Source organism: Gadus morhua, chromosome 12, assembly GCF_902167405.1.
Source record: "Gadus morhua chromosome 12, gadMor3.0, whole genome shotgun sequence".
Lineage (NCBI taxonomy): Eukaryota > Metazoa > Chordata > Actinopteri > Gadiformes > Gadidae > Gadus > Gadus morhua.
The window spans coordinates 19,474,491-19,497,656 of record NC_044059.1 but is presented as its reverse complement, the minus strand read 5'-3'; the positions used below and the strand labels follow the sequence as shown (position 1 = coordinate 19,497,656).

The 23,166-nt window shown below is 43.2% G+C and overlaps 1 protein-coding gene across 2 annotated transcripts in view; it reads left to right on the top strand.

Moving 5' to 3' along the window:
* fnbp1l (formin binding protein 1-like) overlaps nt 1–23,166 on the top strand; it is a 38,912-nt gene that overhangs the window by 7,684 nt on the left and 8,062 nt on the right. For both annotated transcript variants that reach the window (XM_030372902.1, XM_030372901.1), the window contains exons 2-13: nt 9,719–9,834; nt 10,342–10,392; nt 10,525–10,672; nt 10,788–10,850; nt 12,633–12,737; nt 12,896–13,024; nt 14,956–15,102; nt 15,400–15,642; nt 20,357–20,466; nt 20,689–20,821; nt 22,023–22,117; nt 22,411–22,604. In XM_030372902.1, the coding sequence (XP_030228762.1) occupies nt 9,719–9,834; nt 10,342–10,392; nt 10,525–10,672; nt 10,788–10,850; nt 12,633–12,737; nt 12,896–13,024; nt 14,956–15,102; nt 15,400–15,642; nt 20,357–20,466; nt 20,689–20,821; nt 22,023–22,117; nt 22,411–22,604 (1,534 nt within the window). The remainder of the gene's footprint in view (nt 1–9,718; nt 9,835–10,341; nt 10,393–10,524; nt 10,673–10,787; nt 10,851–12,632; nt 12,738–12,895; nt 13,025–14,955; nt 15,103–15,399; nt 15,643–20,356; nt 20,467–20,688; nt 20,822–22,022; nt 22,118–22,410; nt 22,605–23,166) is intronic.

Sequence of the window (23,166 nt, the reverse complement as noted above, 5' to 3'; positions counted from 1 at the left end):
CTAAGCCTCCCTCAATTTACATCATAAGAATGACATAATGATTAACAAATGTTACAATGTCTCAATTTAAAAAAAGTGAACATTTATTGAAATGTCTGTAAATCATGTCGACGGTAAAATAAAAAAAGTGAACCAGTCAGATTTAAATTGAGATTTCTTATTATTAAAGTCTCTTACCTATTACTGGGAGGGAATCATTCTTGCACGTTGTGACTTTTAGGTGTAGAACTGTACTTTTGCAAACAATGAGAGATTTGTAATTTACAGTTGACAAATGGTCTCTGTGACAGAGTTGCATGCTCATAACCTCACATCACACTTGTTTTCTATGTGTTCAGATGCTTTTCAATCTAATCCACATTAGCCTTTTGCCCTTGTCCAGAAATTAAGCGTTTCATTCAAGAAGGTGCTCAGGCATTTTTTACTGCTGTTCAGAATGACTACTCGGAATTGGTGTATGACTAATGCTGCCAATGCAAGAATTTTATTGTGGGTTATTCACTGTTCTTGGATTAGGGCATTGTGATTTAAACAGTCATCTTGACTTCAATAACCCTCTTAAGAGTCATAGCCTGGTGTTAACCTCTGTAATCAAGACAGAATGCACTCAGACATATGTCATATGCTAAATCCTAACTTTGATTAAGACCGTCAAAAGACCGATATATTGTGACGCGTGTGTGTGACAGTGCCCATGTCCGTGTCTGTCACATGCTAGAACAACAAAAAGCAGGATTTGTTGAAGATGACTGCATTTTCTTAATGATCAAGCGATCTGTGTCATCCAACTGCTACACCACACACCCTACATGCTGTATTCTACAGCACGGAGAAACCAACAAAACCACAAAGTATTTTGCAGAGATGAAGCCCTCCACAACCTAAATGTGTGTGTTTGTGCTTGAGTGTCTTTGTGTATGTCCTTGTCCAAGTAGTAGGACATACATCATCCAAATAAGTGTGTGTTGTGTGTTGGTCACCACTTCATTGCCATGATATGAGAGGGTTCTTTCTGGATTAGACTCTCTGCAGCTTCCAATAAAATGATTTCAGCATGTTGTTAATGCACTTAAGGCATGATTAAACGTAACATTAACCCTCAAAGTAGTTCTCCCAAGATGTCTTAAAAATGCATGATGGTAGCCTAAACCTTTCAACGCTCTTGCTGTGGTGTACCTGGGAATTTACTTGTCTGCATGCAATGCATGTATTCATGTGGACTAGACCAGTCCAGCATGCTTATCAAAAGATGCAGACAGTGCTGACAAATCTCAAGTTTCCTTGCTGTAGGTAGGTACGGGTTGTCAGCATTGTTAAAGGGACTCCTGCTGACAAACTCTAACAAAGAATGAGCTGAACAAGACGTGCCCGTTAGCTTGCCAATACTGACCAAAAACAACCATGTGTTAGTCAAACCAATTGCTGACGGAGTGGAAGGCAAACTGTTGTGGACATGTGGACTAGTTTGTCGCGACTCAAATGCACTGCCACGTATGAACCCTAAACAGACCTGTTTTTCTTGAGTGTTGGGAGTTCAGTGAGGGTAGAGGGTGAAGGTCACTGGTAGAGCAGTCGCATAGGATTGTATTGTGTGTGTGCCTTTGGTCATTTAGATGAAATGCAGTGCAAAGCCAATTCTTTCTTAACAGCCACGAGGCATTTTGACAAGTTAGCAAAATACTTGCCTCGTAAGTCGAAAAGTTGTCGAGCAAGACTGTACAATGAATCACTACAGATCTCTGGTATTTATCTGAAACGGGTCCATAGTGGTTATTCATTTAGGAGCAAGTTGTGTGTGTGTGTGTGTGTGTGTGTGTGTGTGTGTGTGTGTGTGTGTGTGTGTGTGTGTGTGTGTGTGTGTGTGTGTGTGTGTGTGTGTGTGTGTGTGTGTGTGTGTGTGTGTGTGTGTGTGTGTGTGTGTGTGTTAAAAATCTGATAAATGCCTGCTGGCCAACCAAACAACCACAAATTAAAGTAACTGAGATTTATGCAATAATATACTATCCTCCAGACATTGCTTTCTTGTTCTACATGTGATTGTTGGTAGCAACAGCCAACCCACCCCCCTACCCCCTGCTTCTCCATGTCCTGCGGGCTGTCTGCTAATGTGTGATGTATTCTCTGTGAAATCGGTGGTCCGCAGATCAGCTGATAATGATATGCTGCAATACATGTTGCTGTACTAGTCTCATGGTGAATCTAGAGGAGTGGTTATCTCGTGGATTGGACAGGAATAAGGGCTGTCGCTGCAGTATGCGGCAGTTGCCAAACTCTTGTGGTGTACGACTCTAGTTTCCATGGACAAATGTGGTGTAAACCAGGGCACGTTAATGGGCTGGATTATTTTTAGCAGACTACATATCAATTAAACTGTCTCTCTCGCTCTTTTTGCTCTCTCCTTGGTCTAACCAGTCTGTCAAGGTGTTAGTGTGCGCATGCGTGCACATATAAGGCAGTAGGCCAGCAAGACAATAGAGGAGATCAGGTTACTATGAAACCTGAAGACGAGCTGTGTGTGTGTGTGTGTGTGTGTGTGTGTGTGTGTGTGTGTGTGTGTGTGTGTGTGTGTGTGTGTGTGTGTGTGTGTGTGTGTGTGTGTGTGTGTGTGTGTGTGTGTGTGTGTGTGTGTGTGTGTGTGTGTGTGTGTGTGTCCACTGTAATGGGAGGGCAGACCAAAGGAAGGCAGACTGCTTTAGGCTGATGGGAAGGACTGTGCTCGTGGGTGTGACTGGTGTGTTTATCTGTTTGGGGTATGAGCATTCTGTTGCTCCAGTGTCCATGACATGCCAAGGTAAGGTGTTCTCTCTCGATGAGGGGCATAGCATTACCATGATTTGAGACTGATCACCATGATGTTTCACTTTTAGTTAGCGTGGTGCACCTGAGCACACGTACTGATATTGGTATTGATCACTGACGTACATAAAGTGGTTACTCTTAAAGTGTTAACCTCTGCATGAATGAATCCTTGTGTTTTGATATTATACTATGCCTTTGTGGCCAGTACCGGAATCTTGCAGGTTACCTGATCGTGTGTGGGCATTTAAGGATATAGTTTGATCTCATTGTAGAGGCGAACAAATGAGCACTAGTCTCCCTTAGCCTTTTCTGGGGATGGCCCAAAAGCTGAATGCTCCCTCTGTATTCTCTCACGGTAGTAGAGCTTCCTGGCCTATATATAGACCTCTCCATGTCTTTGTCTCCCAGTCTCTCTCTCTCTCTGCCTCTCCGTCTCTCTCTCCGTCCCTGTCTCTCTCACTCTCTCACTCTCTGTCACTGTCTGTCTGTCTCTGTCTCTGTCTCTGTTTCTCTCTGTCTGTGTGTGTTGTGTTCAGGGAGGCCAGTGAAGCAGTACAGTGTGTCTTGGTAGAGTTCAGATGGTTAAATTCATCCATGCACTTCATTGAAGAAACATGATATACAAATGCAGTCTCCTCTCTTATTCATCTCTTCCTCTGTATTTGTTCAATCCTCCTCCCCTTTCTCTCCATCTCTTCCACTGCCAATGAATTCAATAGTGAGGGACAAAAAGTGTTTGTATTTCATGCTTGGCCATGTTGTGTTGCCAACGGTTTAATGTGGGACTAAAGCTCATTGGTGGTGGGGTTGTGAGAGATGTGATTCATGTAGAGGTTGGTGTATTTGACTGTTACAAATTTCTCATTGTTCACTCGTCCTCTAAACATCTTCACAAAAACAAGATTTCATTTTGCTGCGACGTGGAAAAGGCTTCAGCCATGGCCAATCCTTAACTCTCAATTATGGTCACTCCCTTCACCCTTGTTTTAGATAGGTTAATATCAGACTATCAATCCTTGGTTGTTACTGCCAACAATGTGAACGTCTCCCTAGAATGTACACCCGTATTCTCTCTGAAGATGCTTGATTCATTCTACAAATGTCTTCCCATGATCATGCAGCATTAAATCAAATACTTTAGTGTCCTAAAATAAATAATATGCCTTTTCTACATCTCCCTGTGTCTGGTTAGTACAATAATGACAACTAGAACTGCAAGCAGTTATGCAGGGGTCCAAGAAGTGTGCATTTCGCCGGCACAACGCGACCAGAAATGTGCGTTTCGCCGGCACAACGCGAAGCATGTGTTCAAAACGCTACCCTGAACCTGTGGATACAAAGGATTTGACTGTGGTAGGAGTAGCGAGAAGTCAGTGTAGCGTTTTCGCGGCGAAATTTTGTAGAAGATATACAATTTCCTCGTTTATTGCGCCCCCTAATGGCGAAATATTCAGATTTTTTTTGAACGCCAGTAGGGGTATCATCGACATGTGTCCAAAATTTGGACTTGATCCGATGTCTAATTTTCGTCGTCGAAGGTCGGATCAAAAAACTGTCCAACGATTTCTTTGCGTGTGCGTCTGAAGATGTCGTGTGCAAAGTTTGGTGTCGATTGGTCAAGAAATGTGGGAGGAGTAGGGAAAAAACAGTTTTGCGGTTTTCGCGATTTTGCGAAAAAGAATTATGGACGCAAATGGGCGTGGCCTATGCCAAAAGATGCAGCAGACTCCAGTGAATATGTGGGTACAAGTTTTGACTGTGGGAGGTTCGGTGTGGGAGTTATAGCCCCAAACGCGTATTCCTTGGTATAGCGCCACCTAGTGACCGGCGTGTCTGGATTTTGTCGTCTGCTTAGTCCGAACAGATCTGGATCTAGTCATGCAAATCGCGTGTCGGCACCATTTACGGTTTGGGCCGTGGTCCCACTTTTAGGGGGGTAAGAATAACAAGAAATGTGCATTTCGCCGGCACAACGCGAAGCATGTGTTCAAAAATTGAGAAACGGCGTATGCCAAAAGATGCAGCTGACTCCAGTGAATCTGTGGATATAAAGGTTTTAACTGTGGGAGGTTCGGTGTGGGAGTTATAGCCCCAAACGCGTTTTCAGAACATTCCATTGGCAAATTAAGAGACATACAATGTCGTAGTTTTCTGGCGCCGCCTTGTGGCGAAATTTTCCGAACACAATTTTCCTTTTCCAAATAACTCCCGCCCAGATTAATAATTCTTGGCCATATTTTCTATATAGACTCGGGATTGCCCCTTGATGGTTTCCCTCGAGTTTAAAGAACATTCCTCAGGCCAATTAGAAGATATACAATTTCCTCGTTTATTGCGCCCCCTTATGGCGAAATATTCCGATGTTTTTTTTGAACGCCAGTAGGGGTAGCATCGACATGTGTCAAAAGTATAGCGCCACCTAGTGGCCGGCAGGTCTGGATTTGGTCGTCTGCCGTCACCTCACGGACCTGGATCTAGTCATGTAATTGGCGTGTGTGCACCATTTACGGTTTGGGATGTGGTTCCACTTCTAGGGGGGAATAATAAGAATCCTTACAAAAACAATAGGGATCAAACCTGTTGGCTTGGACCCCTAATGATGATGATGATGCGTCTTATTTCTATGGTTAGGCAGCTTTTGTAGTTTTATCAGACTTTTTTCCTGTTTAACCAGTCACCAAAGGAAGACCTTGTTTAGTAAGAACCTATTTCTGGGGTTGAATTATACCATGCAAGGAGAACGCACAATGACATCATATACTCAGAAATTACTTCATACATCAAACACACAAATTACTGGTTGGGTAAATGGGTAGTTGGCTGTGTTTTTGTATTTTTCCTCAGTTCGTTCGTCTGTTGGTTTATTTATTCGTCTCCAAAATCTGTGTTTTTCAACAGTTAAATTCAACAGAAATAACCTTAATTTTTTCAAATGTTCCTAAAGTCTGTATCCCAGTGCAGGCACAGGGCTGGCTGTCCCCAGCTCTGTAGGGCTAAACCTGGCTAGAGCTCATGTGGGCAAGTGTTGCCTGAGTAGCCTGTTCGCTTTGTTTTGCCCATAAATGGTATATTCTGGAGACTCACCTTAGCTGGTGAGTCAAAGCTTCTGCAACAAAATATCTCTTCACCACGTCATTCCCAGGCAGGCAAAACAGCCCTGTTAAAAGTAAGAGCATCCATCGTGTTTGTCCAATACTGTAAATTTCACTGACGTTTAGAAAGGATGAAGTGAACACGTGTTTCTCATGTTGTTGCAGAAAACGCGGGAGAAGGCTATAAAGTAGCAGGCTCATTGTCAAACACGGTCATCACCAAATTGAAGACAGCAGCTTTGCATGGACTACCATGCACTTGGATCTGCAGGGATGGAGGGAGCGAATAACAGACCATGATCAGGGCATAACTTAACCTGTTGCATGTATTGAATGATATGAAATGCATATGCATAGTTCATCAATTAGTTGAATGGTGGTTTGTTCTGATAAGAAACAAGCCGGATTGTACGATTTCCAGAGACACAATTTAGATTACATGTTTGGCTACACTTAGAAACAGCAGTCGGTTAGATCTTGCTTGGACAAAGTTAGGGTCTCCTTAAAATCCTGTTTTTCTCTCCTTTACGTTCATGGTAAGTTCATCTTCCATCGACACACACACGATCATGCGCATGCGCGCGCACACAGAGAGTGAGAGCCCTGTCCCCGTGTTTGTGCATGTGGTTGCATGTGTGTGTGTTCAACCATGTGTCTTGTGTGCACCCTCTACTAAATTCTGTCCTGGAACGCCGTAGCGTAAAGAATACATTGTCCCTAGTGGCAGTTGCTATGCTAATCAACCCTGCCTTCCCTGTTGAGCTATCCATAGGCTGTTGGAAAGTACAGGAGACTCCACAGTGAAATCCCTTTTACATTGGGGATTTACTGCGCTCTCCCAGTGTTGGGAAGGGGATCTCACTTTAATGTGTGCCCCTACTCCGGGGCCCAGACTCATTAAAACAATGGTGGTAGCCATGTCACACAGGAACATTCCAGAAGCAGCACTGGCGGGAGGGCTGAGAGGAGGGTGGGGTTCTGGGGGCTCTGTAAGGGGCTCGGAAAGAAAACATTTAGGAAAGATAAATGTTGCTCCATTGGCAAGAAGTCATTTTAATTTGGGCAGTAAGAAAACGAGTGTTACTGGTTGTGCCTCAGTTGTTTTAAATGTTTCCTAAAGTGGTGAGGAGATCGAAAGAGTGAAAGTAAATATGTTTTTTTGAAAGAAAGCAACAAGTAAATAAGAAAACGCACAACAGGAATGCTCTTTCATTTGGTGCATCCTTATTCTAGTGATCACATGAACCACGGACCTTGCAGAAATGTCAAGCAATGACATCCCATGCCACAAAAATACCTCCAGGAATAGCCTCAATCTGTGATGACATCATTTCCTGCTATTATGGCCCTGCAGGATGTCATGTGATATACTATCAGATAAAGTTTCCTGTTGCCTTGGCTACCGCTCTGTTCTTTCTCTCCACTCGTCATGCGTTGGTAGGCGGGTCTTGCATCCTGGTAGAGGATGGATCCTTGCCTAACTCAACTCATCGTACCACACCTGTGCTCTGAATCCGTAAAGCAGCTTTTCTTTCTCCTTTGTCGTCTTCACGAAGCGCTTTGATCCCCCCTGCCCCAGTCATCCCTGCAGTGTGCAGAGAGGCAGAGCTGGTGCTGAGTGGTGCTGTCATCTCCCAAGCGGGCCCTCTACCTGCCCTCACCATCACATGACCTCATGCCTCCCTCGACTCCATGACTTATTCAGCAGGACTCGTGGGATCGCAGAGCTGTGGAAACCCAGAGCAACGGACGGACAATCTCATGACCGTCTGTGAAAGGGGTCAGAAATGTATTTTTAAATTGTTGTTTTTTTTACCTAGCCTTGTTGGACTATGGCTGATACTCACATTTGCGTTTCGCAATGAGTATCTGATTGGTCTTGGGTGGGCAGCATTTGTTTTCCAAATATGGCCGTGGCCTTACGTTGTTCAAAAAACTCTGGCCAATAAGAGTGACACTTCTGCACTTTTCTCTCTTGCCAAATCCGGTTGGAAGACAAGCAAACACATATTCTAATCTGAGCAAAGCCTTGCGTTATAACGTTATCGTTCAGTCCATTTAAGATCAAAATAATTGTGATTGTCCCGAGAATTCTACTGTCCTAAGGCAACCCAAATAGCCGCTGATAAATCCCACTTCTTTATTTTTGGGAGACGCTTTCAAAGGTCTCGAGGCAAGATTACTCTGCAGAGAGAAACAGAATGTGAACTCTCGAGATTGGGATGGTCTCCCGAGATTACTTTTTACCTCCCAGAGTGGAAAAATGTACCGGCTGGTGGGGAGTTTAGACCCTGTTTGTGTGAGGCTCAGGTGGAAGACACAAGCAAGGAGCTCCTCCCATGGCTTTAAGGATGTCTGATGAGTGACGTGCCATAATTTTAAGGAACAAGATGGCGCAAACATGAACTAAGGCGTACACCATAGACGCATGACGAAGAATAACAGAGCTTCAGTCAGACTGAGAGACAAAAAGAGTCTAGTTAAGGAAAGAGGGATGTCAACTTTGCATCTTTCTATTGTTGGTGGTTGAACCCTCAAGGACCAAAGCACCAGGTGGTATTCTTGCTGACAGATCCTGGTGTTGAACTGTCAACCTCTGGAAGGCCATGCCTCCTGCGAAATATTGAAGGATGCTTAATGTTGTTCACTTGCAGAGCTTTTTGAAACCAATGGCCACTTTTTAAAAAATTGGAGCGCATGCCTCCACTTTTTACCCATCATGAAATCAATGACTGTGATTTAATGAAATATTGTATCATGGAATTAATGTTCGGTTGGATATCATTCTATAATCTTGAAAAAAATCGAACTAGGGAAAAATAACTATGGCACTCTGCAGCAGAACTAACGTACGTGTGTGTGCGTGTGTGTGTGTGGATGTTTTTCCAGTTGCATGGGGCCAAAGTTGCACATCTTTCTACCCTAGAGAGAGAGAAAAATTAAGGGACACACATGACACGCAGTCCTTGCTCTCATAACTCATAGCTACATTGTGCATACCCATTTGACCTGAGGAGAAAACAGGAAGTCTTGTTATTTTATTGGGCTGTAATAACGTTGCAACGTAAGAGACTTATTCGACCAAAGAAACGGAGGGCTTGATCTAAACAATGATTAGCTGTAACATATGTTGAGTAGTCTGTATCTACTGCATTCTACAGCTTGTATGTTCAAATCGCTTTGTTCATCAAACAAGTAATTCATTAACCCAAAGGCGTGGCTCCAAACAATTCTGACCGATGACGAATGGAAGTTTCAGAAACATAACAAGGCTGTGTCCTTCTTATGAGTGTGATACAATATTGTTACATTAATTGAATCCCAAAGGATGTTTACTTGCACTCATGATCACATGCATTTTGTGGTGCATTTATAACCGGTGCGCGCGTGCGTGTGCGTGTGTGTGAGAGAGAGACAGGAAGTTCGATCAAAGCTGAGTCCCTGGCCGGTAGAAATTAGGTTTATTGGCTCCTGTGAGCAAGACAGTGCCGAGAGGCTCGCACAGATTGTGTTTGTGGTCTGTGTCACAGCAGTTAGGTGTTCGCATTATGGAAATTATGCTATGATACATCAGTGTTCGTTATTTCAATAGGGTGATGGTGACCAGTAAAAGGCTTCCCTGCTTTGAGGCAGCTGATTTGGCTCTCACAATGTTGGGCTCCTCAAAAAGGATGTTTCAATCCTTATAAATGACGCTACGAATGGATCGAGTCGGCCATCAAGTTGATGCCAAACCCAAGTTCATGAAAAGGATTGTTGATCTGCGACTACCACTACTACGACTACAGTGATTGCTCCTATCTGAGCCCGTGTCTATCTTCTTCCAGGACCAGTTTGAGAATCTGGACAAGCACACCCAGTGGGGGATCGACTTCCTGGAACGATACGCCAAGTTTGTCAAGGAGAGGCTGGAGATCGAGCAGAACTATGCCAAGCAGTTACGGTGCGAACACACACACACACACAGACACACACACACAGACACAGACACAGACACAGACACAGAGAGAGAGAGAGAGATAACGGCATCATGTTCATAATAAGTACAGACTTTTTGACTGGTGCAGTACAATCATGAGAAACGAGACACGCATTCATGCTCTCACTCACTCATCCACTCACAATCACGCACACTAGAAAATATGTCTGTGTTTGATCAAAGGAGGTCCCAGGAGTGTGACTACTTGACTGAGATAATGATCAAAGGCACACTCCCATGTGGGGATACATGTTTAGAGATCTCTCATCAGATCTTTGAGTTCCCCTAAGCAAACGCTGTTTGTTTCGTGAATACAATGTGCTTTGCCCTATGGCAGTATATCAGTGCCATAGTGAATTGAATGTACCCAACTTTCATTTATTTTCATATGTTGTAGATTATCTTTAAGAATCAGCTGACAAGCATTTTGCCTGCCTGTTTTTTTGTTTTCTGTCTGTCTTTGAATAACAGGAATTTAGTAAAGAAGTACTGTCCAAAGCGGTCTAAAGATGAAGAGCCGAGGTGAGAAGCCTCCATAGACCGTCAAACTGTTTTACCTGCTCTGTGTGTCATGATTCAACTATATCTTGTCGAATCATGTGTGTGAGAGTGAAGGCCACACACATAACATACAATTTGTGTGTGTGAGCTCAGGTTCACTTCGTGCATGTCATTCTACGCCATCTTGAACGAGCTCAACGACTACGCTGGCCAACGGGAGGTTGTGGCCGAGGAGATGGGCCACAAGGTGTACGGGGAGCTGATGATTTACAGCCAGGAGCTCAAGGCCGAACGGAAGCACGTGAGTGGCCACACCCAGGTGTGGGCGGGGCTAGTACGGACATCTTTTGTTTTTAAAAAAGCTTCTTTGCATATGAAATAAGTGTAGAAATCTGTTTTTGTCTTTACTCCTACAGCATCTACAGGAGGGCAGGAAGACGACGCAGTATTTTGAGCAGTGCTGGAAACAAATGGATAATGTGAGTTAATTATTGTTGGTAGTGTTATTGGTACTATTATGACTACTGAGCTGGTATTCAGCTTCAAGGAGTGTGTGATTTAAGGTGTTAATGCTTAAGATGCTGTGCATTACCATGGTTGTATTATCTTTTCTCATAAATACCAGACAGACTTCTGGTTGTAAAACATGATTAGACTATGTAAACTATATCTTGTAAAACATGATTACACTATAACTTGTAAACCATGATTAGACTATGAAGATTAGATATTGCAAAACATAATTGGACTATATAGACTATACATTGTAAAACAGGATTAGACTAAACCTTGTAAACAGGATTAGACCTTCTAAAACACGATTAGTAAGTAAAAGAAAAACATATGCAAAAATAGAAAGTTAAAAAGGCATTTTAGTATTAAAATAGAAAATAAAGGCAAAGTTATTTAGCAGAAAGCTATAGCAAACATAAAAGTCTTCAGTCTTGTTTTAAAGGTGCTCAGAGTTGGGGCAAGTCTTAAATCCTCTGGGAGTTTATTCCAGCTATTTGTTGCGTAGTAACTAAATCCTGCTTTCCCATGTTTTGTGTTTACTCTGGGGATAATTAACAGATTGGTCTCAGAGCTTAGTGGTCTAAAAGGCTGATATAGTGGAAGCATATCAGTTAAATATTTTGGGCCTAAACCATGTAGGGATTTATAAGTAAGCAACATGATTTTAAAATCAATTCTCTGACTTACAGGAAGCCAATGTAACAATTTCAGAATTGGTGTAATATGATCAAATTTTTTGGTCTTTGTTAGAACTCTAGCAGCAGCATTCTGAACAAGCTGAAGCTTCCTCAGTTTGTTTTGGGAGACCTGTAAGGAGACCATTGCAGTAATCAAGCTTACTAGTGATAAAGGCATGTACAAGTTTTTGTAAGTCTTCGGTGGACATGAGCCCTCTACCTCTAAGTCTTGCTAAAAAAATTTATTTTTATTTTATTTATTTATTTATTTATTTATTTTTAAGACTAGACTATATGGACTAGACTCAGACTATATGATGACTATAAGATTAGACTATATGGACTGGATTTTGTAAAAGATTATTAGACCATATAAACTACCTTGCAAAACATGATTAGACTATATCTTGTAAAAAATGATTAGACTGGACTTTGTAAAACATGATTAGACTGAAGAATCTTCAGCATTAAGATGTGTGTGCAATATGTAAACAGTCAAATGTATTATCAACTCCAAATTTAAAAAGATACAAGGTATGCTTTACAGACCTTAATAAATTCAGTTCGGTATTTCCTAGTGATTATCTGTCTTTTAGAAGTTATGGATCCAAAACGGGCAAATGTGTTTAAGTCATCATTAATACACATTTCCAGTCACATGTTGTCTCACAAACTTCCCAAAAAGGGCTGACTCCCTTAGAATTTAATGTGCACCTTTCTATCTTTAGTCACTACCTCGTTCCTTTAGTGACTAACAAGGTGACTACTCTTTCTCTCTCACCCTTTTTTTCTCCCTCTACCACTTAAGCTGTCCGTCCGTCTGTCAGTAATGCAATAAAGATGGACGGGCAGGAAGGAAAGTCTCTCGCTATCCCTCTCTCGACCACTCAATATAATTAGATGTTATGTTTTCCGTATTTTACATGTACACTTGTTCACCCTTGAATTGTGGCATGAATGAAGTGTTGTAATGCAGCCCTGTTCTTAAAGTCTTAACTTGTTTTGAACTTGTATGACCTTGTGTGTTCTTTCTCTTTTTCTCTCTTTCTCCCGGTCTCTCACCATCCCTAGAGTAAAAAGAAGTTTGAGAGGGAGTGTAGAGAGGCGGAGAAATCCCAGTTGAGCTACGAAAGGTTGGATAATGACATCAACGCCACCAAATCCGAGGTGGAGAAGGTAAGGATGTCCCGTCTCCCCCGACCCCAACAACTGTACTCCAAATTGACAACTCACTTTTGAATGTGAACTTCAATGTATTCCTTTTGTTATCCATGTGACTAGACGACTATGCCATAAGGCTGTTGGTTGATGTTGTAAATGCTGTCGTTGTTCAGGCAAAGTCTCAGTACTACCAGCGGACACACCTGGCAGACGAGAGCAAGAACGAATATGCTGCCCAGCTGCAGAACTTCAACGCAGAGCAGTGGAAGCACTTCCACACTACCATACCAAACATCTTCAAGGTACCCTCCCCCTCCCAGTCACACTGTTAACAATGCCAGACATACCTGGATACTGGGAGCAGGTGAACTGGTTTGCTGCATACTTTTATTCTGTGCAAATCTGTTGGAAGCTTCTGCTCAAACTACACCACTACAAAAACATGCAGAGGTTTCTCTTTCTAGTGAAGAGCTACGGTGATGCATGCCTTTGAAAGGGAAAATAATTTTAAGGACAAGGTTGGTGGTGTTATGGTTCAAATTATAGTCCTCCCCCCAATTAGAGGAGCTAAATAGTCTAACATGATTAGACTATATCTTGTAAAAAATGATTTTCTCTAGTCTAGCAGAAAGACACTGACCCTGGGCGGCCATGGCTTCTAGCGCTGCCTTGAAACCTATTAAAACAAGTATATTTATTTATAAGGCACATAAAAATATAACCAGGGTTGATCAACGTGTGGTTCAGCTAGAAGAAAACAGACCATGGCTGGGCTGTTGCTTTATAGGCAGCAGAAGTCCCCCATCCAACACCACAAGTCTTTTGTACTATTTTGTATGAATGAGTAATAAACCCATTCATGAGTAATACACAAGTCTTTTTCTGAAATGTTTTTTTTTTTTCAGTGATGATCAAAGACTACCTTTATATATAGTTCATCCTACCACATCTCCAGGTTAAATAATAATTAAACTCACTCACTCACTCACTCACTCACTCACTCACTCACTCTTAATGAAATGTTTGACATTGTTTACTAATATTTAGTTTAAAGGCACCCAGTGCAACTTTCGAGGCTTAAAAATAAACATTCAATTTCTAGTCTTTTTTACACGTGGTAAGTTTCAATAACTCCATACCATTACATACCGACATTTAAGCAGCAAAGGTGAGACGTCGGTTGTGTGGTGAGAACTGATACAAAATCGATAACAAAAACAATGCCGCCATTTTCTTTATTTTTTGTAACCTACAATAAATAAAGCAGGCTTCCAGTCAATGGAAAAATGGCTTCTCCCCACCGGTGATTGTTGTTGTTTACGATTTTCTATCAGTTCTCACCACACAACGACGTCTCATCTTTGCTCCTTGAATGTCGATATGTAATGGTATGGAGTTATTGAAACTTACTACGTGTAAAAAAGACTAGAAATTGAATGTTTATTTTTCATTGAATGTTTACATAAAGTTGCACTGGGTGCCTTTAAGAGACAACATTTTCTACCTTTCTAAACCCCAGGTAGACTTACTATGACATCTGTACTAGGGATGTCCGATATTGGCTTTTTTGCCGATATCCGATATGCGATATTGTCCAACTCTAAATTTTCGATTCCGATATCAGCCGATACCGATGTCGATATTTGGGTTATTTATTTTTCCTCAAACCTAATTTAGGTAACATTACATATCTCCTGTTGTGGAATTAACACAACATGCTTAATGTTATTGTGATGCCCCCCTGGATGCATTCTTGAATGCAACAAGGCTTTCCAAATGTTAACATTGTCTGTGCAAAATAAGAAAAATACTTCAACTTAATTTAAGGGAAAAGTGCCATGTTTATTTTTATTTTTTTAATGGTCTCAGACAACAGTTTGGATTACACTCTCCCTGAGATAATCTTGACAATGCCCACAACAAATAGGGCAAACTTGACTTCACAAATGATAAAACATTGTACCTGAACAACTATGTGCAACATAGCAGTATGTTTCTTTAACTAAAACTCAATAACCTTAATTGAATAAATGCACAAATATGAGTCAATTACAATGTGCACTGTACTGCACAATTTTGAAAACATTTATTTGAGCTAAAAAAATAAATACCGATATTGACCGATATTACATTTTCATGCTAATATCGGGCCGATAATATCGGTGGGCCGATAATATCGGACATCTCTAATCTGTACGGCAAAGGTCACGAGTGAATGTCTTCCCCTCACCAGAACTTGCAGGCCATGGACGAGCGGCGCACGGTGAAGCTGGGTGAGACGTACCGGAGCTTCGCCGAGGTGGAGAGGAGGGTGGTGCCCATCGTCTCAAAGTGCCTGGAGGGCATGGTCTCGGCCGCCAAGGCCGTTGACGAACGCAAGGTATGCAGAGCTGGTGGAGGTGATGGTGGTCGGGATGGAGGTTGTTGGTGGTGGAGGGGATTCAGGGAGATAGTGGAGAGGGTAGAGATGGGGTTTGTATGGTGGTGGTAATTGGTCAGGGGGGGGCTGGCCTGTGTCTCACCCTTTTTGTGTGTGTGTGTGTGTGTGTGTGTGTGTGTGTGTGTGTGTGTGTGTGTGTGTGTGTGTGTGTGTGTGTGTGTGTGTGTGTGTGTGTGTGTGTGTGTGTGTGTGTGTGTGTGTGTGTGTGTGTGTGTGTGTGTGTACCCCCCTCCCCAGGACTCGGGCATCGTGGTGGAGTCCTTCAAGTCGGGCTTCGAGCCGCCGGCAGACTTCCCCTTCGAGGACTACAGCCAGAACCTGAGCCGCACGGGTTCGGACGCCACCATCAGCAACACACCCAAGGGGGAGAGGGACAAGGAGTTGGTGGGAGTAGCAGTTTCCGGTGGGACGCGGGCGGACCCCAAACACTCCATGGGCAAGGCCAAGAACAAACTCTGGCTGTTTGGCAAGAAACCAAAGGTGAGCAGCCATTTAGAGCATTGCTTTCACGATTGATACAAACTTGATTATATCATTGTGGATGGGACTGTTTGTTTGTGTACCAAGAGCACCACCTTTTGAGTGTCCTTTGTCTCTCTCGCTCTCTGACTCATTAGAATGAGTCACTGTGTGGTCCAGACTTGACTAGTACTTGAGTCATTAACTCTGACATCACACACCCATCAAGCCATTTGTGTTCTATTCCGAGCCCTGGCACTACCCTGACCCCACCCTTTTATGTGCTCCTCCCACTTTCTTCCTCGGAAGTCTTATCTCTCTCTTGATTTCTGTTATTCATTGTTTGTCTACTACTTTCACTAGGTGTGTGTGTGTGTGTGTGTGTGTGTGTGTGTGTGTGTGTGTGTGTGTGTGTGTGTGTGTGTGTGTGTGTGTGTGTGTGTGTGTGTGTGTGTGTGTGTGTGTGTGTCAAAACAAAGGTAATGCGGTCGTACCCAAGCTTTAAAAATAAATATTAAAATAACACAGACTGGACTTCGCCCTATATTCCAGAAAGAGTCGTTGTGCCGTTAATGATCTACCAGATACTTTTCACAAGCCGGAATCTCTGTGACGAGATTGTGTGTGTGTTTATTTAATTTATGCCTTTGTCCACATTAGATACTTAGAGAGACGCTGTAGATTGCTCTACACATCTAGCATCATATATCACATACAGTCTATTCTATTTTACCTTGAGTTATACTATATTCGTATTAGGTGAGTGCTGCATGCAGAGCTCAAATATTGTTCTCAATTTTTATTTTCTTCTTTCTTTCTTTCTTTCTTTCTGAAAACTTTGGGACCTATCTCTATCTATCTTCCTACAGTTTTCACCTAGAGACTCCATTCAAATTTTTAAATATTAAGAATAGCTTGGAAACGCCCGTTTGATATCCAAACGGAATTTCGATATCATTTAAACTTTATTCAGGATCACAGTTTTAGTTTCATACTGGCCTCGTTTTCAGTCTCATTAATTTACATTGACACTGGAGCGTGATGACGTTCAGCAGTGTTGCCAGATTGGGTGGTTTTCCCTCCAGATTGGGCTACTTATGGAGGACGTTCAGGCAGTGTTGCCAGATTGGGCGGCTTTCTCACTCTATTGAGCTACTTTTAATCACGCACTGGCTCGCTATTCTCTTAAACACACACACACACACATACACACACACACACACACACACACACACACACACACACACACACACACACACACACACACACACACACACACACACACACACACACACACACACACACACACACACACACACACACACTCTGCAGGGAAATACATTTGACGTTTCAGATTCTTCAATTCATTAAACATTTCTGCATTTTTAGCAATGCTTTGCACTTTTCATTCAGCTGTAACTTTATTTGTTTGCAACAATTTTCTTTTTCTTAAATGGTGTGCATGTTTACATTGTTTAGTCCATTTAGACTTTTGAACTATTGTTCAAATCCCTTCACTTGATTTAAGCCATTTAACGTTTCTTTATGCCTTAATCTATGTGGCTTTATTAAAAATATTTTCAAGCTCACTTTGTACTACAGCACTCACCGCATTTTCTGCAGGAAATGCATATAGTTCTTTTCTGGTCTTCATGTGACAGTATTTAAAGCCTTTTACTTATCGGAATGAGGCTTTGTATGGTTCGGAAACATAAACCACATAAAAAACAAACACATGTTACCGTTTCCCTATATTCCACATTCACATTTTAATTTATCAAGTTGGATTAAACTCAAAAAGCTCCACACCTTATCAAAAGTTCACATTTCTAATCTTTTTCTGAATATGGCAGACGAAAAAGAATAACATAACTTGTTACTGAAGACTAGCAGAACTTGTTGAAGACTAGCAGAACTTGTTGAAGACTAGCAGAACTTGTTGAAGACTAGCAGAACTTGTTAAAGACTAGCAGAACTTGTTGAAGAATAACTTGCAGAACTTGTTGAAGACTAACTGAACTTATTGAAGACTTACTGAACTTGTAGAAGACTAACTGAACTTGTAGAAGACTAACTGAACTTGTAGAAGACTAACTGAACTTGTTGAAGACTAACTGAACTTGTTGAAGACTAACTGAACTTGTTGAAGACTAACTGAACTTGTTGAAGACTAACTGAACTTGTTGAAGACTAACACAACTTGTTAGAGACTAACTTACAGAACTTGTGGGAGACTTACTTACAGAACTTGTGGGAGACTAACTTACAGAACTTGTTAAAGACTAACTTGCATTACTTGTTAAAGACTAACTTGCAGAACTTGTTAAAGAGTAACTTGCATAACTCGTTAAAGACTAACATAACTTGTTGAAGACTAGCAGAACTTGTTAGACTAACTTACAGAACTTGTGGGAGACTAACTTACAGAACTTGTGGGAGACTAACTTACAGAACTTGTGGGAGACTAACTTACAGAACTTGTGGGAGACTAACTTACAGAACTGGTGGGAGACTAACTTACAGAACTGGTGGGAGACTTACTTACAGAATTTGGTAAAGCCTAACTTACAGAAATGTTGAAGACTAACAAAACTTCTTGAAGACTAACTTACAGAAAATTTTTGAAGCTAACGTGCAGCAAAAGATAGGGATTGAGTGTAATTAAGGGCCGCTGTAACCCTTCACCTATCACTCCCATCCCCTCTGCTCACCTCATCATCTTTTCTTTGTTTGCTCTCCTCCTCCCTCATCAGTCTCCTTCCTCAGCCCCTCCCCCTCCTCCTCCTCCTCCTCCTCTCTTGCCCTCCTCTTGCTCTGCATCCTCGTCCCGCCCACGCCCCCGTCCCCGCCCCCTCTCTGAGCTCCAGCCCCCCACTCCCCCGTCCCGCTTCAGCTGGGACAGCGTGGGCCGCTGCCTGTCCGAAGTCACCAGCGGTGCTCCGCGCATGGCTGCGCTCCGGGGCCTGAAGAGAGGGGTGAGCCGGCAGGGAGACACCCTACCCCACGGCCCTCCTCCTCTGTTCCTTGACTGCTCGTTCTTTAGACGTGATGCAGTGGTTTTTGCCCTTTTGTGTTCGGTCAACCTCTCCGTACCTGGGACTCACTTCGATGGCTTTCAACATCTTAAAGTCCTTTTTGTCTTTCTCTTTGTATTTTAGTATTTCCTATATTCAGGTGATTGACAGCCTCTTTTATGTCGTGAACGTGTGTTTGGTTTGCTGTGCAGTTTTTTGGGGATGTTATTTGGAGAGTTTAATAGACCACTGAAGTTTTGTAGTCTACTTCAGATAAATTCTGGTGTGAGTGGGTGGGTGGGTGAATCTGCAGTCATTTCACAAAGTAAAACTTCACTGGTCTATTGCCGTTATGTGCAGGAAAAGGGTGAAATTGGTGTGGTGAAGAACATATGGTGTGGTAGTGTGCTTGCTTACCGAGTATAAAACTAGCGTGTGTGTTTGTGTGTGTGTTTGCAGTGTCTCTGTGTTAGCATGGCTGTGCTAATGCTGTATCAGTATGCTGCGAAGCAGACAGTCTGAACATTAAATCGTCGATAACGCTGTCCACAGTGCCAAGACTGACAGCCAAACTGCTGTAGTTGGGGGTTTTCAGTCTATTCCATCTGTGCCATCCGTGAACGGTCGCTGATTTAGTAGCTGGTTTAATCCATCTAAGGGAGGCGGTTGACCTGATGGTCTACTGAGGGTCAGCCAGAATGTAGAATGTTCTCTCGGTAGACTGACCGGTCAGGCTGGTGGAATGGGCCGTCGATTCTGCATGATTTCTTAGACTGGCGCCGCTGACGATCCCACCACTAATGAGCTTTCCATGTTGTCTTGTCTCTTTAATTTGCATGGGTTATGCTTTACGGCTCAGTGGTCAATTAAAACGGTAAGTGCTGTGTGTGGGTGTGTGTGTGTGTGTGTGTGTGTGTGTGTGTGTGTGTGAGTGTAGCATTAACAGGTAGACTCAGCAAACTTTGTGTGTGCCTGCATTTATAATTGTGTTGTTCCAACAGTACCTCTTGTGTGCCTCTTCTCTAGGAGAATACAGTAGATGACTGTGTAGTCCACTGCGTATAGGATCTAATGTTAGCTTTAGCATATGCAGAGCTGGTGCCAAGTTATAAGCAGCACTGGATCATTAGGATGGCTAATCTTTCCCTTCTCCCCTCACTTTGATTATTTAACATAGTCACTAACATTTACCCATCTCTAGAAAATATTTACATCCATAATTCCTCGTGTCATTCCTTTTAGTTATTATATTGTCTCTGAAACTATTGGACTCCCAACAGAATTATCTGCACTTTCATGCCATGTTATGGATCTTTATAATTACATGCTTTACTTGTAACAAAGCCAGTATGGGTCTCGGCTAGCCTTTTTAACAACCACAAATCTGATATTGATTCAGATGTGTTATAATTGAGTGATGGCTGTGTTGTGATATCAAGGGCTTTGGAGATAATGCCAACATATCTGCATGTGATTTACAAATCCATTGTGTACGCCATATCTCAATACCATGCCAAATCCAATATTCTAAGCCTCTTCCATATGGCCAAGACCCGGTTATACCCCATCACTGGCAGAGAGCCTCCTCTCTGACCTCACAAATGCTCACTGAACAGGACCGCTCTAGTATACGGCCTGGGCCACAATACTGGCCGGCCTTGCGAGGAAGTGACTCACAGCGGGGAATGTTGAGCGCTCTCTCCCCTCTCTCTCTCCTCCAGGCTCCGTCCCTGGAGGACTTCAGCCACCTGCCCCCGGAGCAGCGCAGGAAGAGGCTGCAGCAGAGGATAGACGAGCTCAGCAAGGAGCTCCAGAAGGAGGTGGACCAGAGGTGCAGTGACTCCGCCCCTCCCGTCCCCGTTTAGCGATCCCTTCCCTCCAATGTGTTCATGTACACATGCATATCCACACACCCATAGACACAATGCTTACCACTAGCAGCAGAACATTAGACAGTTTGTAAACATTTTGGTATTATAAATGCTATAATTTGGAATAGATTGTATGTGGTTTCTTCATCGTAATATTTACATCTGACCGTCCTCTTGTATAGGGATGCCCTGAACAAGATGAAGGACGTGTATGAGAAGAACTCCCAGATGGGCGACCCAAGCAGCCTGCAGCCCAAGATCTCTGAGACCATATGCAACATGGAGAAGCTGCGCTCGGAAATACACAAGAACGAGGTACAGAGGGAGGATTCCGCCTATAAAGACTCTTTGTGGTCATGAGGACCCCCCTCTGGGTTTGCAACTTGACCCGTGGTGTGACGTCTTCCCCTTCCGGTCTTTCTCTCTGTCTCTGTCTCTCTCTGTGTTTCTATCCCTCTGTTCTCTGTGTCCCTGTTTCTGTGTCTCTCACTGTCTCTTTCACTCTCTTGTCTATGTCTCTGTCTCTCTTTCTCTCTGTCTGAATCTCCCTCTCCGTCTCTCTCTATGGCTTTTGCTCTGTCTCTGTCTTTCTGTCGGCCTCTGTGTGTGTGTCTGTCTGTCTATCTGTCTCTGTCTGTGTGTCCGTCTCTCTCCGTCCTGCCGAGCTAACATAAAGCAACTCAAACGGTAAGATGAAGAGGGAATTTGGAAATGTTATCCTGAGGAGGTCAAAATCTTTGTGGATCAGTGAGAGGTCTCGCCGTTTTCAAATCAAACAGAACAGAAGCAAGAAAGTTATTGGAGACGCAGATAGAGGGGAGGGAAAGATGAGAGGTGGGATAAGTAGTGGAAAAGGAGGAGACAGAGGCTAGCTGTATTCCCCAGTCAGTCCTAAGTGTGTCTGTGCGTGTAACCTGAGTCCTGACAGATAACTGACTTTTGTGATTTCCAGGAGTCCAGGGTTAACTGCAATGTGTTAGCACCCCCTGCTGTTCACTGTGTGGCAGCACAGGGCCGTACACCAGAGACTGTAAAGGCTTCATTATACTTGAAAATAAATCCAAATTACCATGCTCTCACACAAAAAATAGCAGGGTTGCGACCAAGTCAAAGCACTGCAATGTTCTCAGATCGCCGTAATGTGCGGCTTTGATTTTGTTTTAAATATATTTAGGGCTTTATGCGTCGGCCTCTTAACACAGCACTGTCCTAAGGGGCTGGTGAACGCATCAGTAATCAATCTGATTAACTAAACGAGTCAACTAAATGTTGTATACTCTTGCCCTTTTCACCAGTACTAAAAAAGACCCACACTGGTGATCAATCGCACGTGTGCAGGTTCAGTATGTGCTGTTAAACACAGTGGATCTTTTGTTTCCTAATGAAGGTACCTATTTCGACAGATCTCACACATATAGGGCACATTTTCACCTTGTCATCAAAATGTCAGTCTGTCTAGAAAGGTGTTATGTTTTAATGTGTGTGTTTGTCTGTGTTTGTTTGTGTGCTTATGTAGTCGTGGCTGTCGGAGGTTGAGGGCAAGCAGAGCTCCAGGGGCGACCGGAGACACAGTGCAGACAACCACCACCACACCCCCCAGGGCAGAGAGAGGTACGCACACACACACACACACACTAGCATGTTCATGTAGTCTTAAAACCAGCTGCTTTTTTCTTATCTGCGCAAGCACTGGCATCAGAAATCTGCAAACCGCTTCTTGTTATCAACGGCAATCTATAATTGCTATGGCAGTTATGCCGTCTCCCTGCAAGTGACTTTCTTAAGCTCAGCTCTGCAAATAAAACCTCAGCCTACTAGCTGTCCCCCTTCAGGGCATGAGTCAATGCACGCCCGTCGTCTCCCTCTCCCCATTAACCCGCCCCATCTCTACCTCTCTCCGTCAGTCCTGAGGGCAGCTACACTGACGACAACAGCCAGGAGCACCAGCCTACACCTCAGCACCACCACCACCACTCGGCCCCGCCCCCACGGCAGCCTGTGCCCCCCAACTCGGACCACCACGAGTTTGACGACGAGTTTGACGACGATGACCCTATGCCCGTCATCGGCCACTGCAAGGCGCTGTACTCCTTTGATGGTAAAGCCGCGCACAGGTTTGGTCTTCGATCATCTTGGAATGGAGCGTTTGTATAGGACATGGATAACAGCTCCATGACCTACATTGCGCAGCTCATACAAATTGCCAATTGCCTGTTGAGTAAATAGCAACGATGATCCGATTTCGAAGTCGAAAATAATAATTGGATAATAATTGGATGATATTATCGGAAACTCTATGCCGGCTGTGAGGGACCGGCGTGGTCGCCCCACGTATCTGGGATACGGCCAACTGGGAATTCCGAGTGTGGGCAAAAATTAGGGCAATGGACTGAGGTCTAAGAAAAAGTGACGTTTTAATGTCTCCAAAACATTCACAAAAAATAGAGCACCGTTTCAAATGAAAAGGAAATGACTGCATCCATCAGCAAACATAAACTAAGAAAATATAACATAGCATAGCCTAACATGAATCTAGCATAGCGTTACTAGTACTGGCCTCACATCAAGCCAGCACCTACCCTCCGCCTCCAAACACCAAATGAGGCGGCCCTTAAATAGGGAAATGCCAATTGGCCCAATCAAGGCCGAATGGGCCAGAC